Source organism: Syngnathus leptorhynchus, chromosome 14, assembly GCF_054491065.1.
Source record: "Syngnathus leptorhynchus isolate UIUO chromosome 14, UIUO_Slep, whole genome shotgun sequence".
In the NCBI taxonomy this organism is placed as follows: Eukaryota; Metazoa; Chordata; class Actinopteri; order Syngnathiformes; family Syngnathidae; genus Syngnathus; species Syngnathus leptorhynchus.
This window is the reverse complement of record NC_141208.1, coordinates 8,912,580-8,930,473: the sequence shown is the minus strand read 5'-3', so window position 1 is coordinate 8,930,473 and position 17,894 is coordinate 8,912,580. Positions and strand designations below refer to the sequence as shown.

At 40.9% G+C, this 17,894-nt stretch overlaps 3 protein-coding genes across 3 annotated transcripts; 1 reads left to right on the top strand and 2 right to left on the bottom strand.

Annotated features, from left to right (window-relative positions):
• Window positions 1–234: 234 nt before the first annotated feature.
• Window positions 235–5,838, bottom strand: LOC147046490 (protein ABHD8-like). Its single transcript, XM_085930272.1, has 5 exons — window positions 5,760–5,838; window positions 4,018–4,836; window positions 3,401–3,571; window positions 3,014–3,230; window positions 235–2,939 (listed from the first exon to the last, which is right to left on the bottom strand). Exons 2-5 carry the CDS (start codon window positions 4,815–4,817, stop codon window positions 2,727–2,729), a joined length of 1,401 nt encoding a protein of 466 aa, XP_085786398.1. The 5' UTR covers window positions 4,818–4,836; window positions 5,760–5,838; the 3' UTR covers window positions 235–2,726.
• A 992-nt stretch (window positions 5,839–6,830) lies between these two features.
• Window positions 6,831–7,986, top strand: mrpl34 (mitochondrial ribosomal protein L34). The gene is made up of 2 exons (XM_085930343.1): window positions 6,831–6,987; window positions 7,392–7,986. The coding sequence occupies exons 1-2, from the start codon at window positions 6,932–6,934 to the stop codon at window positions 7,696–7,698; spliced, it is 363 nt and encodes a 120-aa protein (XP_085786469.1). The 5' UTR covers window positions 6,831–6,931; the 3' UTR covers window positions 7,699–7,986.
• A 430-nt stretch (window positions 7,987–8,416) lies between these two features.
• ano8a (anoctamin 8a) lies at window positions 8,417–17,199 on the bottom strand. Its single transcript, XM_085930296.1, has 18 exons — window positions 17,046–17,199; window positions 16,368–16,478; window positions 15,313–15,445; window positions 15,014–15,152; window positions 14,777–14,873; window positions 14,347–14,463; window positions 14,129–14,256; window positions 13,434–13,595; window positions 13,096–13,248; window positions 12,777–12,903; window positions 12,631–12,686; window positions 12,456–12,530; window positions 11,859–12,359; window positions 11,425–11,601; window positions 11,112–11,303; window positions 10,876–11,007; window positions 9,909–10,019; window positions 8,417–9,650 (listed from the first exon to the last, which is right to left on the bottom strand). The coding sequence occupies exons 1-18, from the start codon at window positions 17,197–17,199 to the stop codon at window positions 9,033–9,035; spliced, it is 3,183 nt and encodes a 1,060-aa protein (XP_085786422.1). The 3' UTR covers window positions 8,417–9,032.
• Window positions 17,200–17,894: the final 695 nt, after the last annotated feature.

The following is a 17,894-nucleotide window of genomic DNA, read 5'->3' as shown; positions in this document are numbered from 1 at the left end:
GAGTTGGCTGTACTAATTTAAATCAGTCTACGTCAAGATGATTAACTCATGATAGTGATCATTAACTCATTATTGTTAGCGAAACCTAACGAAACAACTAAAACTCAAATAAATCATTAACGAAATAACATTAACGATAATGCTTTTAAAAATGAGAATTAACTGTACTTAACAAATTTTTATAGGAAAGCAATGTAACAGAAACACTGTGAAAGACTGTGAAGATCAGTTTTATTTCATGCCAGAAAAGGCACATTCATACAATGTAACTCCAAAGGTGTGGATTGTTGTTATATGCATCCACATTCAAGCAGTGCATATCTTATGATTCCCATGAATAAATTCAATAATCACATTAATACATTTTTGTTAATCACAAGAAGATATAGCACTGAATCACTGACAATAAGTATGCACACTTGTAGCAGAGAAGGAAGTACATGTGCACCCTGTAAGTCCATACACTTTTACTGACCTTTCACATCAAAATAGACACATAGCACAGAACATTACATTGGTAGCATTGTTGATTTTGGGGTAAATCGTAAAGATTAAATAATATGTGGAGGCAACAATTTGACTTGCTCTCATTTCCACTTTGATTTAGTTGCATAAAACTGTTCTTATAGCATCCTCTCTCTGTCCAAATGCATATACTGTACTGTATAACAAACCAGCATTGTGTGAGAAGCAAGATTTGTTTTGGTTAACTCATTTGATTTGAAGCACTGTACAACCAGTTTCAAAACACCTTCCATGATAGGCCACTGCCGACAGAGATCAATCATAAAAGTTTTCTGTACTTGAACTCTTACTTTACGGTCCCACTATGAGACAAGTCAGCACTCATGAATGAATGTCTTTGAGTGAGCAAAAGGCTGAGATCATTCTTTCTTCTTGCCACCAAGTGGGCAGACTGGAGAGTTTGCAATAATTCGCGAAAAACAAAACAAAAACAAAACAAAACAAAAAACCACCCCCACACGAGCTTGAAGGGGTTATTACAATAACAAATTATTACGTTGGACTACGGCTGTTTGTGGAATTTCAGAATAAATTGTAAAATACAGTGGTGCTTGAGAGACAAGTTCCTTTTGTTTTGTGACTATGCTCGTATCCCAAATCACATTTGTAATGTGTTTCTTAACAAGGAAAATAGCTACGTATACCAGTTCACGTTCTAAAAACATACAGTGACAACATCATTTAACTGATTGTAAAGAATTAGTTTGTGCCTCTTCTCTAAATTATTGCGGCTCCTTCTGGTAGGTGTGATTTGGCCACCAGGGGCAGTATACTACAATCACGAGGACGCTCCTTTGACTCGCTAAGTGCCATTTATATTTTTGCTGAAGATAAATAATATATCCACGTGAGTACTGTATTGTTATATTGCTTATTTGTGTGCCATTTGAGTTGAAATATGCATTATTTGAAGTGTTAGCCACATAGATGCTTTTCGTTAGCCGATCTATGGCATTTCCCATTATGTGTAAGACATGTGACTGTTAAATACACAAAAATCAATACACAAACATTTCTTTGTTTTCTGTTAGATTTGATGGTAAACTTCAACTACAAGTGGCAAACAAGCCTCTTTTTTGAAGACTTGTTTACTGTCTGCAAATAAGTGAGTTGAATTCAACCATCCCAACAAAGACTTTTATCTGGAAAAAAAAAATTGTCTCCCAAAGCATCACTGTATATTGACAGATACACTGTAACACAATTTGATTGAAGCAAAAAGCATTGGGTGAGAAAAAAATCCCCCCTCTGCACAAATGCAGCGCCTCAATACTTTCCTTAACTGAAGGAATTAATGTGTTCATATTTTTTATATATATCTACAGCATGTTTTGTAGATCCCTATTAAATATCCATGCAACCGTGTGGTAAATAACACACAAACATTCCCTTTGGATTGTCATTGTCGGGTGGAATCATCGTAAAACCGTCATTTATTTAGGAATATAACTGTATATTTCTTTGAGTTATTAGAAATTGTATGGCTAAAGTACTAATTTTTAACTTGTAAAAATAATAGACCCTAATAGGGGACTTAGCAATAGTATCAATTTATGATAAAAATGAGGAATTGAGCAAATTTAGGCATAGGTTTCCACACGACAGCGACGATTTGTCATTTAAGCAGCAACAGCTCAAAATAATTTCCAATCTATAATATCTGAGTTGCAATATATGTCTGGGTAGTTCTGTACTATAAATTAATGTTGCATAATTTGTAACATGTCCCATAAGTGTCCGTCCAGAAATTTCCACTGGACAAACAGACATGAAAGCTTGAGCCAAATTTTAGTGTATAATCTTGCAGCATTTGACGTAATATAAAAGACACAGGCAAGGAAATCGGCACATTTCATGACTTTTGCGCGTCGCAGTTGTTTCCAAGAAACACGACACAATCGTCGTGACTTGTAACAGTGCTTTTGACCTCCAGTCGTGTGCACAAAAATAGGTAGAAGTAAAAAAAATGCACAATGACTTTATATTTGCATCAGTTTCTCTCATCTTTGTTCTCTGCTTTGCAACGTGCCAGTATTCCAGCTTAATCTTTGAGCACCAGCGGCCGCCCTCTTCCTCGAGACATGGCCTTGTATGTAACAGCTCTCAGCCCGGAAGCAGCCTGAAGAACATTTTGACAACAGCCACAAAAAGGCCGTCTACTTAATAATTCCTCGACAAGAACCCGCCGGAATCCTTATTGGTTATTTGTCATTAGACTTGCTGATTCTCGGCATGTGGAGAGTGTCACTGAATGCGACACACTTCTCCATGTCTGTCTTGCCGCAGTCTTTTTTGGACACATCGGGCTCCCATAGAAAGAACTCGTGAAGGAGTGTGTTGACAGTGTCGGGACACTCCATCATCACCATGTGACTTCCTTCCTCGATGACTTTTAGAAAGGCAAATAGGAGGATCTAAAAGAGGGAAACAACATGAATCCAAATGCACACGTTTATTTTTTAATCAGTGTTACCGGGGGACGATTTACCTCTGCCATTCGTTGGTCTTCATCCATGGGCACAAACTTGTCACACATGCCATGAACCAGAAGGATGGGCACTGTGAGCTCAGCATGGTAAACCTCATCGCCCTCGGGCCAGTATTGGCCGCTCATCATGGCACGCAGTACAAATGGAGACACATTGAAGGCGTTGCCCTGCTTCAAAAGCTGCTTTTCTTTGGCACCCTGATGGGCAAATCCAGCTCTTCAATTTGAAAAAAAAAATCAATCAAAATTAGTCTTGATGACTGGGCAATTATGAACCCCCCCACTTGCAGAAGCTATACTGTATGTGTCAAAGCCTAAGAAGTCAAATTGAGCTCTTCCACATCCCCATTTTGTAATCTTGTCTAATGTTGGTGCAGATGAACTTACTTGAGGAAACTCCAGGCCAAGCAAGGGGACAGACAGTGGAGGACACACGAAGGAAGTTGGAAGATGGAACAGAGGCTGGGCTCCAAAGCTGTGGGACCGCCTCCATTGATCATAACCACCTTGTGGACCAGGTCAGGATATTCGTGGGCCAAGAATGTACAAAACGACACTCTGTAAAACATAGTGTGAAGATGTTAGCCACTAAAATCATGTGGTTTGAAATGAAGCTAAACCAGGGATCAGACACCTTTTGGAAGGATTCGCTGATTAATCGGTCATCAGAATTTTATCCTGCTCAATATTGATATAAGTATCATGTCATTCTTGGCAATTAATTTATGTCGACTTATCATGTTAATGATTTATCATGATGATTAGGTTATAGATACATTATTCCATGCAACATTTCCTTTCTGTAAATACAGTATCTCCCCGTGTTTACATTTTCAAATAATCACTATTACAATTTGCGAACCCTGTTTTTTTTTTTAGATTTTGTGAGTATTTACTATTTTGATAACCATTGATGGATATGAAAATCTATACTCCATTTTGACTAGGCTGGCAGTTAATGAGTTTAGAAGAGTAGATTGGTTGGATATGGTCTAAGCACTTACCCATAAGAGTGACCAATGAGAATGTTGCGTTTACGAGCGTATCTCTTGAAGATAGCGCGTAGATCCTCCGCCAGAGCGTAAAAAGTGTACGCTGCCGCAATCTGTGGGGCCGTGCTGGCCCCGTGCCCCGCCAAGTCCGGTGCAATGATCTCATAGCCCAGCCGAGAGAAAAAGTTCAATTGGCTGCTCCATATGTCCAACGAGCCTCCGACACCGTGCACAAAGAACAACGCTACGTCCGAGTGCGTCCCCTTGCAACTAGAGATCACCCTCTTGGAGTCGATCAGCACGGTGCGCTTGGGCTTCCTGCGTCGGCGGCGAGGAGGTGGGGCAGGCTTTTGCTCACCGGGAGTTGGAGGAACAGGAGGAGGGACAGGGTTGGGGTCTGGAGACGAGGCCAAGTCTTTGTAGTCAGCCAGCTCCACTTCGACAGTACTACATGGCTCCAGATCACCATCTTGGCACTGAAGGATCTCAGAGTGCAAAACATCGCCAAGATTCTCAATCACCAGCTGGCCGTTGCGATACACTGTGATCTTCCTCTTGCAGTGGACACCGCTGTTAGTGTCATTTTTAGGCTCATCATGAACAGTGTCTTTCTGTTCCCGGGCTGCCATGTAATCATCGCTGACTACAGGCTGACGCTCGGGGACGATGTGACGCACTCGCAGGACTCGTCCGGGTTTCACCTCCACAAACTCAAAACCGTCGGAGGGCTCCGTCGACTCTAATGGTAAAACTAGACGGGCGGCCTTCCCAGTTAGGCAGCAAAGTATTCCTTCTGTGATGGTGGTCAGCATGGTGACGTCCTGCAACAAACTGTACATGATTTGTGTCAAAAATATAGAATGGAAACAGAAATAAATACAGTTAATTGACCATTGATAACAATGGCATTTGTGATACTTATATGTACGAGTAGGGGTGGAATAAAAACATTTTAGCTGGAAAATAAAATTTGGGATCATTTGCTAGTTAAAAGGGGATTAAGAGCAGCTACTAGTGCACTTCCAATTGCTTTTTTTTTTTTTTTTTTTAAACAGACAGTAATAAAATAAATGCATAACAAGCACATGGTCACAACTGACTCTGAGTCACTCAAGACAAAATCAACTCAACGTCTCAACCGTTGACTCCAATGTCACATGTATGAATGTGTGTGTGTGTGCGTGTTTGTGCAGACAGCAAAATGCCGTTCCAATTCCAATCCATCAACCCTTCAAAAAAAAACAAAAAAATAAAACAGACGATGTGCTGTCTGCACTGCATAATATTTAGGTTGATCCGTCTGACAGCTGATTCACCGTGTACTGCTCTTTATTGTCATTATTATTATTACTCCAGCGTGGATTGATACACATGTTGCCGCATGGCGCAGTTTGGCACCAAATATGCGCACTTTCAGTAATGCGTAACCCTACTTCTTGCTGGTGCCAGTGATAATCTTGCAACAACCGTGTTAAATGTGCATGGCTATGATGACTCAACAACACCGCCTCCACGCCGCATACAATCAACGCAGGCAATTTTATAACAGAACTTTGCATGATAGGACTGCATTCTGAGATTAAACGAGAAAATTCCACGTAACAACGTCCAGGCCGTTTTGTTTTGTTTTTTTCAAATGACAACAGCTATTTTTTTGCGCCACCACATTGTTGCAGATGACTCTTACTGGACAGGAGACCATTAGACCGCATTATATTTACTGCACGTTAAAATATAATGTCGTGTGTTCTTACCTGCTGCTCAGATTGATGACGGTGTTTGGAAGTCAACCAGATGACCGCCGAGGGCCGACAAAACCATGCATTTAATGCTGCAAAAAAGCAACGCTTGCATCACCATTGTATGAAGACTATACAATGTTTTAAGACGACAGAGCGTGCATGCATAAAAATGCCCAGTTTGGATTGTGATAAAATGCACATCTGGAAAAAAATGCAATGTTTTTTTTCCCCTCTCCCTTCTCTCAGCATCAGTTATTGCGCACCAAGGCAGAAGTACCACCCAGCCCCGTTGCCCCTCGCTGCGCAGGGCCGGCTTCACTTCTGACAGGCAGCAAAGAGAGCCAATAGGAGCGAGCCAAGCGCTCAGTTGTGGCCAATAGAAGCGTGTTGTTTCTTGTTGCTAAGGCTTGGCAAAAGCAGTGCAGCCCTCCTTGCGCTTGGCTGCAGGTCGCAAGCAAAGGACTCAAGGAGTAAGCAAAAGCTACCAAGAGCCTTGTGCTTTGTTTATTTTATAAATGAACACCTGACAAATCCCAAATATTATTCATTGTCTCGTCTGTACACTGTATTTGCTGCATGCCAATGAATGAATGGAATGGAAACTGCAGTAGGTTTTGTTGGCCTTATACTAACAAGCTGAAGTACTGATGGGTACCAAAAGTATTTATCTTCTGTACTTAAGCATCATATAGTATTATATAAAAAGGAGACTCCTGTAAAAGTACTGTAATTTACACAAGGTGACCAAAGTATTTATATTCTATATTTAAGATGAAATAAAGATGTGTGCCATAAAGATTCTGGTAAAAGTAGAAGTACCAACTCAACACATGTCCTTAAATAATAATTGCATTTATATTTACATATTATATATAATTAAATATAACATGGCAAAAAGGAGACAAAAAAATCAATTTGCACAAAAAAATGTTTCCCTCACTTAATTTACATGGTGGTCGTACTGAGAAGACAAAAAAACTGCAAACTAAATGAATTTTGACAGGAAAATCAGGTTGGAACTGAAAACAGTTGTTGTTGTATATGCAGTGTCATCTCCCGAGCTGCAGTTGACGCTGGTGTACCACTAACTTGCATACTCACTTCCGCCGTCACACCCAAGACGTAGAAGAAGAGCCGTGACATTCAACGTCCACATACTTCTGAAATTCTGCTATATTACCAAAATGAATACTATTCTAACATCTTTTTCCCGGTTGCGTCGAATAACACATTTAAATAGGTAATCATGCACTCCTTTCTTTCTTCTTTTTATTGACGGATATCTTCTTAATTTGACGCGTAAGCGTAGTATGAGGCTAGCAGCTTGCCTCGTTGACTGTGCAACCAATGTTTTTACTAAGGTAGTTGGAGTTGAATGCTTTAGAGAAGTAAGCTAACTAGTGTTAAATAAAACATTAAGATTTGCAGCAGTGCAGTTCTAAAATGTTAGCCATATGTGTCTCAGAAATCGATGTGCTAGAAAAAAAGACGTTTTTCAAATAAGCTTCAAAAGGGACATATAGTCATCTCTAATTAAATCTTTGATATCCTGTTGATCTGTGCAATCCAATGCATTTATTCCACACAAAAGTGACAAAATTGTGCTGATAATAGACTGTTTAAAGTATTTTCTTCTTCCCCTAGCGTCCCAGCAACAAATGGGAAATCTCACCTCCGTTTGTTTAGCAACTGGCTTGGCCCCAGAGCTCCTGCAGATCAACAGATGTCCGCAAGTGGACTGCTTCCTTCCCAAGCCAAGGACATGGGAGTCTTCCGGCAGCTTCCGTGGCAATACCAGCAGGTGCGGACAAAGAAAAGAGGAAATGAGTATCAGCCTAAAAACCTGAAACGCAAGAGGACCCACGGCTGGATCAAGAGGCTCAGCACACGTGGAGGAATTGAAGTGATCTTGCGGCGAATGTTGAAGGGACGCAAATCACTTTCGCACTGAACGTCTGTGTTGGAAAGCAGGACTTGGGAGTCTTTCTGGTTCTGAAATCCTGGAGGTGCTAGCAAGCCATTAAGAACTTGTGTATCGTGTGGAAAAGCGATACACGCTGTGGGTTGCGCATTCTTATGCGGCAGATGGGAGGATTGAAACTGACCTTCAGAAAACAAGTCGCAGTTGCCTTGAGAAATACTATATGTGGTTTCTGTCACCAAGAATTAATGATTGATTGATCGAATTACCGTGATGTACTACAAAATGTAATCAATAAAACATTTGTTGACCAGTCTACTTTTTGGCACGTTTATGTTTTTAATCAATGACTGACAAAGATTTTTGTCTGAATATTGATTATATAATTACTTGTGTGTCTCCTACTATCAATCAAAAAAGAGTAAGTGATTTGGTCTGGGAAATACACGAACAAACAACCTAGGACAGACAGAGGAACGAGGATTCTTCAACGACACTTCCAAAAATTATTTCTCATTTCATAATGTCTAGCTATTTACACAGTATCAAAATTAATAACATGTCCAAACTCTCTAATCAACCGAGACACGTTTTTATTTTTTTTACTCTGTGACGTTTATTAAATGCATACTAATTTGACTTGATTCAAGTGATTTGCATTCGGAATACATTCACTAATTCACGTAGCAAAATAATTCATTTTAAAAAAATCAAATTTGAGAAAAATATAAGACTTTTCATGGTCACAGTGACTGAAATGTTGGCTATTGCAGAAGAATATGTTGGCTTTTTAAAGTGCTAAAGAACACACGGACAGGTGACTCGTGCACTGTATGCATTCAATGCAGGCTTGAAAAGGACAACCAAGCCTGGAATGGGACTGAGCCATGCAATAGTTTCAAAGTTTCATTCAGAGGGTCACATTCACTGTACACATATTTACATGGAAGCTGTAAGAACTGGTAACATAACAAAGGTGCATTTAACTGTTGACCTCACACATGTTCAGCAAGTATGAAAAGCCGTTTAAGCATTATTCCACGAGTAATTAATGGGAAAAAATATTCTGCTGTCTAGCAAAAAAAAAATCCCCTGCAGGCAAATGTCCGGAGATTAGTTTGTGCTCTTGAATTCAAGCAGTCTTGTGGGATGAGCCAAACTAACCACACGCAACAAACAAAACAAAATGGAGGGTTTGTACTTCCCTTGTCAAAGTTGGGACAAGAATCCAATTGAGATAATGTCGCTGCTGGACTTGATGGCTTTAAATGACTTTCCATAGGCCAGACTTGACATGTGTCACTACTGTGCCGGTGCCTTACCTAGACCCCTTTTTTTTTTTTTTTTTACACTCAAAATGTTTTTTAATTCTTTGAGCCTGAGCTTTCTAAGTCAGCCTCTCCTTTATCAGACTCATTTGATAGCAATTCCTCATGAGTTGAGTTGAGGTCAGCCTTGTTGGTATGGCAACTGTCCGGCTGGCCGGGAGGCTGCGTTCCGTTAGCACACACTACCGTTGCCTCCGATTTGCTGAAACTGAACAGCTTACCCGGACTGAATGTCCTGTTTGGAGATTGATTTCGCTCTTGGCCGCTAGAGGTCGCCGAAGAGCTTCCCATTGATCCTGGTGATCCCGCAGCTGTAGCTGGCTCTTTTTTCACCTCTGTTGACTTTAAAAACTTGAGGAACCCCGGCAGCTTGGCCTCTCCACCGGTGGGTGACTGAGCAGGGGAACGGGAGCTGCCAGAGGAGAACTTACCCTGAAGGGGAATGATCTGCTTCAGCTTCATCACATTGTTATTTCCAAGCAGTGAGCTGGGTCTTTTGGGTTTTCCGCCCGCCGCTTTTTCGTGGTGGTGCTGGTGATGAACGTCTGATTTATGGCACTCCTGACGCGCCTCCGCCTGACGCTGAAGATCCTCCTCCTCGCGGCGACGTCTGAGCTGCTGCTGGAAATGTTGCTGTGCCTGTAGTTCATGCCTCTGATTGGGAGGTGATAAGTGGAGAGGGTCGGGATGAAGGAGAAAAACATTTTTGTTATATTCGTCAGAACTGTCATGACTTGACAGCATGTTAAACATGATCTGTGAAAAGAAAATCTGAGAAATGCATCCACTCAACATGTAGTTACAAAAAAACCCTCAAACCAAAAGACACATTTACACAATTATGACATCACTTCACATCAGACGCAAACCTTGCGATGGCCGAAGGTCTTTCAAGTTATATGCCAACTATACCTTGAAAGCTTCCCTTCGTCGGTATTCTAGCTTGGCCATCTCTTCTGCTACCCAAGTGGGGATATCAGGGATGGCAACATGGATGACGTACTTTAGGAGGATGGCAAAGTGCTGTAAACCACCAGACCACAGAGGGACACGCACACATCACACATCAAGGTCCATAAATCATATTTTGATTTTCATTCTGTATACAAAAAAATACATTTGTACAAAAACTCCTGTGAGATTTTGTGTGGACCGTTACAAACACACACTACTGGGATCGCTCCACTTAGCTCTCCCTGGACCCGAGAGAGGACGAGCATTACATAAAATGGATAGATGGATGCTTGATGAATATAATGTGTGAACTCAGCTACCTCGAGAATTTTACATCATTAAAATTCTGACATTTAGAAGATTGATGGAACATTGTAACAAAATGCACCAATTTTCATCTCATAATTCAGCAACCCAAACCGGCTTGTTTTGGATTGAATAGGCTCCTTGCTCTGACACAGAAGAATAATTAATAAAAGTTTCCAGTCGACAAATTGATTCATAGTGTTTCCAGGCAGAAGCCAAATGCTTGGCAGACAAACTGTATAAATCGAGACATAAACTACTCCAGAATACTAAACAGTGTGCATCACAGCCTGCTTGCCTGAATATAAAAAAAAAAAAAAAAAGTCTCAAGCAGCATCTGTCCACTAACGCCTGAGATATACAAAGGTTTGCGGTTATTGGAAACGTTTTATTTTTTGGGGGAGAAAAGCATTTTTTTTCTTAGAATTGATCAAGACACTTAAGTCATTAATTTAATGTTATTACAGTTGCAACTAACAATCATTTTAATCATCATTTAATCTTTCAATGAATCGATTATTCAGATTGAAAACTGTTTTAATTTCCAAGTCTTTATTTAAAGAAATGTGCTTTTCTTTGGAAAATCAAATGTTTAAGTGCGTATGACTGCAACGCTTACCTCCAGCAAAACAATGGAGATGACAGTCATCTCAGGACTCAACCAGGGGAAAAGACGCTGCAGCTGACCACACTGACCAATCAGGTAACAGTTAACAAGAATGGCTATCAAGCCCATGGCCTCCATTGCAGTCTAGGGGTTCAGAGAAAAATCCAGATTTTTTTGCCACAGGCTATCATAGACCCCAATACAAAGTGTAAGCCCCGAAGGCTTTTTGGCTGTCCGAGCGCACTGACCTGCCATTGCCCGATGTTCTCAACCCTTTGGCCAAATGGCCTCTGCAGGCCCGTACAGAGCTTGAGGGCATCACTACGAATTTCGATTATATTGTTGATGAGCGCACACATGGCCGCCAGAGGAAACGCAGAGGAGAAAAGCACCACGTAGCCAAATTGAATGAACATCTCCTGGTAGTCCTGAAGTGTATCCTGCATTAACAGAACAGTTAGGTTGACAGGTCAAATTAATATCACCGCAAGTCCACCTGTACTCTTATGTGATTAAAGTATAAACAAATTGGATTAAATGTTTAACTTCTGGGCAACCCACCTCATATGTCTGCATACAACTTTCGATCTCAGCCTGCGCTAGAGTGAAGGTTTGGGGTTCTTCTGGTGGATCCATCCAGGATTTCTTGTCCTCTTTGGCCTCGTCCATGGTCTTTCTTCTCTGACGGAGACCATTTGATTCTCTTGAAGAGGATACGGCGCTATTCTCTCTGGTGTCCTGAAAATGAAAAAAAAATGGACTAAGATGATTTTGAAAACAATATTCTAGTAATTTAGGATCATAGTTTGAGGTAATATATCTGCAACTTTGATTTTTGTCAGTTATAAATATTTTTGAGTGTGTCAGGGGTTTTCACTATTTGTGTCTTCAACCTCCATAAATAATTGTATTAGATTTGATTATACTAGGGAAATTCCAAACAGAAGCATCTTCCGTTTTGGAAACAAAATGAAAATGAAATACTGCAAGCACACCTGAGCCATCAATTCAAGGTCGCTGTCCTCATCACAACTGTCAAAAATACTGGATGGATCCATTCCGTCCTCTACCAGAGTGGGGCTGTCCTCGGGGAAGCTGTCATCTGCCGTCTGCCCTTCCGCGGCGACATCCTGGTAGTCGACCTTCTCTGTGAAGCTAACTTTTCGTTGCTTCAGTGCATTGCAGTCATTCATATCCCACTCTTCTTCCGTCAGCCTAAATCCAGCTTTCAAATCCCCTCTCATCTTTAGCTGAGTATCGACACCAGTGCTGTCGTTTGCTGGGAGTCCTCTGGGCCCCAAAAAGGAGTAAGCCGTCATTGACGCTTGGGCCTTTCCCAGAGCCAGGCGGCCATACTTGAGCATGATGGCTTGTAGAAGTTCCCACAGCACCTTGGGGGTGAAGACACCCAGCTTGTTTTGTTCATAGAGGTAAGGCTGAAGGACCTCCTTAATGTTCTGGAGGAACTGACGGAAAATCAGTAGTGTCGCAAGCATCTGTGAAGAAATTGGAAACTTGAATCATGTTCCATTTTATGGGCAAAAAAAAAGCTAGAATGAATGAAGAATGAATAATAATTATTCTTGTCTCACCTCCTTTAGTCGCTCCATATCCTTGAGGTAGAATCCAATGTAAAAAAGACTTAGGTAAGAATTGATGAACTCAAACTGTACAACAACAGAGAACATCGCAAGTATTCAGTCACACTTGAATGAGTATTGTGATACAGCTAGTAAAAGTCAACGCGGGTCGGGGGGAGCGACTCACAAAAACCATCTTGATGATGAGATTATTGTCATAGGCACTCTGAAGTCTATAGTTTTCTGGAAAATTAAACAGAATCGTCGGGTCATTAAAGCAAATCGTGTAAATATTTCTATGTAAAAAAAAAAAAAGAAAATGGTGATAATTACCCATATCATTGAGCCAATAGGCAATCTTCTTATAAACTTCATCACATATGGTTACAGTGATGGCCAGAAGGATCTTGGGAATAAATCTTGTGATGCCAGGAAGCTCTTGAATCTCCATTACCACTTCCTGGAAGGTCAATTATTAGCTATATTATACATATTTGATAGGGGCAATTCATTTATATTTGTACATCAAATCCCTGCAGTTATTTGAAAGCACTTAGCATGAATTGTATAGAATATTTAAACGTGTTGTTTAACCTAGGATGGAACATATTGAAAGACACACAAGCTTTCTATTGTGTTCTGTGGGCCAAACCTGCAGTTCCAGACAGAGGAGCATGATAAGGAAGACAAAACAGAGACAAAGGAGGCAGATGGGGAGGCTGACTAGCCATCTGAACATTGCCCTCTTCCATGGTGGATAGTAGAACTCTTCACAGCCTGTTATGGGACTACAGCGTTTTACGCCCTTGGGGTAGAACAACAACAAACCAAACTGTACCATCACAATGACCAATGTTAATGTATTGGGAGAAAAAAAAAATACATAATGGTTTATTAAAACTTTTTTTTCATCATTATTTAAAAAAAAAAAATCCAAAAGACCTCATTCAAATGTATCATACCTCTCCTGAATTTAACAGTGATGCTTACCCTGAATTGGGGTCTTGGCTCCTCCAAGGACTCTGCAGGGGTGTCAAGGGTCCCCCACCTGTAGGCCAACTCGGCTTCTCGCCTCTTCCAGCGCTCCAAAAACAAAGTTGCCCACACAACATTGAAGAGTGCAAACACCACACAGCAGATGTCCTGGCTGGTCTAAACAAAACAAAGACACAGATACTGTCCTTAAATACCAGTATTGGGACTGTAGAAGGGGCTGCCCCCAGACGTGATGGTCCAAACATGCCATTCCTAACAAGCGTTCTATTTGTGAGGTCCCTGTGTCAACCGCATGCTATGATATATGCTTTAAAGTGGAAGTCAACCCCCAAATTTTCTTCGTAATAATATTTTCTGTGGAGCCTGACTAGTCGAAACACTGTGTTCAGATTAATGTTTCATTTGTGGAATATGAATTAAACAGGAAAAATTCACCTGTTTGTATCCATCTCAGGGGGCGGCCATTTTGCCACTTGCTGTCGACTGAAAATGACATCAAGATGAACCGTGATCGGTTGTGGCTTGATACAACTGTGATGTTGTCATTTTCAGTCGACTGAGATGGATAAAAACAGGGGAATTTTGCTGCTCACCTCATATTGTTAATCAGAATATCGTGTTCAGACAAGTGGGGGCACAAACAACATATTGTAAAGACAATCTTTGGGTTCACTTCCTCTTTAAGGTACCTGATCAGCTTCTGCAAGTATCCACAGGAGAAAGCCAATGACAGCAGGGTAAAGCATAGAGTTGGTGTAGAAACCAAGCCAGGCAAAGTACATGCCGATCTTCACTCCAAAGTAGTCGCAGATATCGTCTGCATCATGGGGGTAAACGTACTTACAGCAGCAAATATCAACACCTACCAAACAACTGATATTTCTGCTGATGATTTCCAGTTACTTACCCAGAGGCTGCCTTTCACAAACAGCCTGGACCCATGATGTCATCAGCTGATTTAGAATCCTCTGCTCGTGGAGAGGAAACATCTGATGGATCACACCACGGGCTACCAGCTCTGGAACTAGACCACAGACCCAAATTTGAATACATGATGCCAGCCTTTCAAAACAGTACAGTAGTGATGATTATGTATCATTGCATTGTGGCTTAAGTTTCTACAGTGTTCCCTGATGTAGCTTCTCAAGGAGAGCCAATAAAGAGCAATAAAACACAACAAGCACACTCAGGCAGGAGCTGCTATTAGCGACAGCTCACACCCAGATACTCACACAAATGGTAACATTTGGCCACTAAGCCACCAAGACTAAAAAAGTTAGGTTGTTCAAAATGTATCCCCAGATGGAAGAAGTGAAAGCCAATGTAAATAAGCATACTAATGGGTTGTCCCTCCAGAAAGTGAATGTTGTGAAGCACTTCTCCCTGTTTGGCTCGCAGGTTGTCGAGCCAATACTTGATGATGCTCTGACGCTCCTAAAAACAAACAAGACACATCTTCCTCACTTGGCATATTTCAGAGAATAATTTTTGTGAAAGAAATACGACATCCTGTTATCCGACGTTAAGCGGTACGATTCGAGAATGCCATCAAAGCACCATTTTTGACATCCAACCTGCGATGTAAAAAAGCAGAGCTCGCTCTCGATGTTCTCGTAGATGTTGTCCTCTTCGCAAGAAAAGCGTCGCATCCCGCCACCAAACTGCGGCTTGACAGCCTTGTGCATACTCATCTGTTCCGCTCCCCGCAGTAAACTGAAGACAAAAGTGCAGCAGGATTAAATTGGAAAATAGCACTGTGCTCAAGCTAGACTGTTTCTGTTTTGAATTAGTGAGTTTATTAAAACAAACTGTTGAATGTTTCCACATTTAACGATAGAATACGATAGAGCAGGGATTCCTGCAAGAGTCTTACTTCTCAAACGTAGTGGTGATGAAGAAGGCATAAGCCTGCGTGTGTTTATGCTGTCGGACTTGAATACTGACTTGTGGGACTCCAACACGGATCTGGTTCAGGAGCCACAACAAAGTGTGGTCATCTACTGAATCTAGAGAGAGAAAGCAAATCATAAGAAATAACATGTATTATATGACCAATGAAATAAATAAGACAACCATTAGTGGAGTTTGTAACCTCCTACTGCACCACTGACAGGAAAAAAGATTGCTTGTACCTTTGGGGTACTCTTTAAAGTTACTGCTAATCGTAACTTTAATATTTAAGGTACAAAGTGGTCTCATGATTAGTGCTACTGAGCACTTTAGTTTCAGAGGGGCATCATTTTATTTTTACGGCTGTTCTATTCCTGATCATGCGTCCAATTATTCTGAGGTGTTTGTTTCTATGGGGAGGACTGACACATCATGCCTTCAATCAATGTAATATGTTTGCACATTAAGTATACACAGGCTGTCTTTACATAGGTGAGCAGGTGAGCAGTCTACTCCGTATCGATGGAGTTGTTTTATTTTGGACTATGTTCGGAAATTCAAGTACCCAGAGAGCATGCAGGTGGCATAGAATTTTTAACTGTTAGATTTAGTATAAAACATAAAAGATTTTGCGAATGCTACCGATAGCAGTTTCTGTACTTTTAAAAACACTGATACTGTGAACCGATACCACATCGAGTCAAGTTTTACATCCTAGAAAGGCTGTGTTGCTATTGAATCTTGAATGTCGAGTGTTATGCAAGGTTGTGAGCTAAGGCGTAAAATCTATTCACGACGTAATAGACAAGATGGAATAAATCAAGCTAGCTCGCAACATTGTTCTAGAAGGACATCTGCTCACTGTCTGGCGGAAACTCTCTCCTGTAGCTTGATTTTCAAGGAGAACTTCTTACAATCAAAAACAGTTCTGAGTAAAATGACTGTCAAAAAATGTATTTCATATTAGATTTGGGGGGGGGGGGTTGTGCTATGAATTTGTTTGTAAAATAAAAACAAAACAGAGATGCTTTACAGTACCTGGGAATGTCATCAGGATGTCGCAGTTTTCCGTGGGAACCATCTTCAGCCAGGACTTCCTTGACAATATGTAGTGTCTGGCCTGTAGTAGCCTCTTTCCAAACAATTTATCTAGAGGGGAGATTGAAAGATGAAAAGTTGCATTGACTGTACTAAGTCTTACATTAAAACAGCTATGTATTTCAAGTGTTAGCATCAAAACCATATTTTTTTATGTCGTTACATTTTTTTTTTTTAACATTTACATTATTCCAGTGTCAGGTAAGTAATACTCATCTTGCCATGGTTATTCACTCCAATGTTTTAGCTGTCTTAGTTTTTTCATTTGTAAACAGAAACTTGGACCTGTGCCCCAATTTTGTTGTACCATACGACAAAAAAAAAACACATTCCATTTCTATTTCATTGTGTGCTGGGTGCAACTGTGGACCACCAACACCCTCAGTGAGACTGTATGGACTCGACTCCTAAGATTTATCAAGCACCATGTCGCATCTAAGATAACCACCATTTCATCAAACCACATTTACTTTCACTGGGAGCCATTTAGTACCACCAACTGCATCACATTGCCAGCTCTTCTCAATCCCCCCCCAACACGACCCATCTTCCTATTAATCTCCACTTCACTTTAAGCACGAATGGGCCATTTTAATAGTGTCTATTTTGTGCACTTACCGAACACGCCGCATGATGCTGAAGAAGGTCCCTGATGCTGTTCGTCGGTCCGACGCTGCAGTTCCCCCGCGGGCGTCCTCTCCATCCTCTCCGCTGCACAGTGCTGGCTGTCTGCGGCATCGCTGTCAGTCGCTCCACCGCCCGTCGCATGCATCCCGCTTCACATGTATCCAGGTATAGAGGGAGTGGTTGGACCACGATTACGCATCCACACAAACACACGACTGTTATTTTAATGCACAACTACTGCATGCAAAATAAAAATCCTCGCAATCCGGACGAGGGGGGTGGGGGGAGGGGGGTAGCGGGGGCATGAACATGGAAATGACACGTTAAGGAGCCCCGATCGTGACTGGTTGGTGACGACAGAGAAGGGGAAACACCGCCTTTGCACGACTGGAAACAAATGATGTGAATGTAAGTATTGTTGCAAAACTGAAGTCTTTCAACAAATCAATTTAAACACAAGTTCCAATTTTATTGATAGAGCGGTGTGAATAATTGATTAGTGGTTACACCTACCATCTAATGGAAGAACATATTTAGTGCGGCCTGAAAAAATAGAAGTTACTTCAATAAATAGGCAAAGTTAATTATTTTTAGTCAATCATTTTAGACAAATTAGGTGTAATTAGATGGTTGCATGTTTGTAGTGTACTTCACGTTAACACAATTTAAAATGTAAGTGCACCGGCAGCTTTGAAAATCGAAGTTAATGAGGATCAGAAGAATTTAAAAGTTCTATTCATTTCTAACTTGATACTGAGTTCAAACAAAAACGGTACAGATTATAAAAAACCATTCCCAAGTAAAAAAGTAGAAAGAAAAAAAATTTGCATTTATGTCATG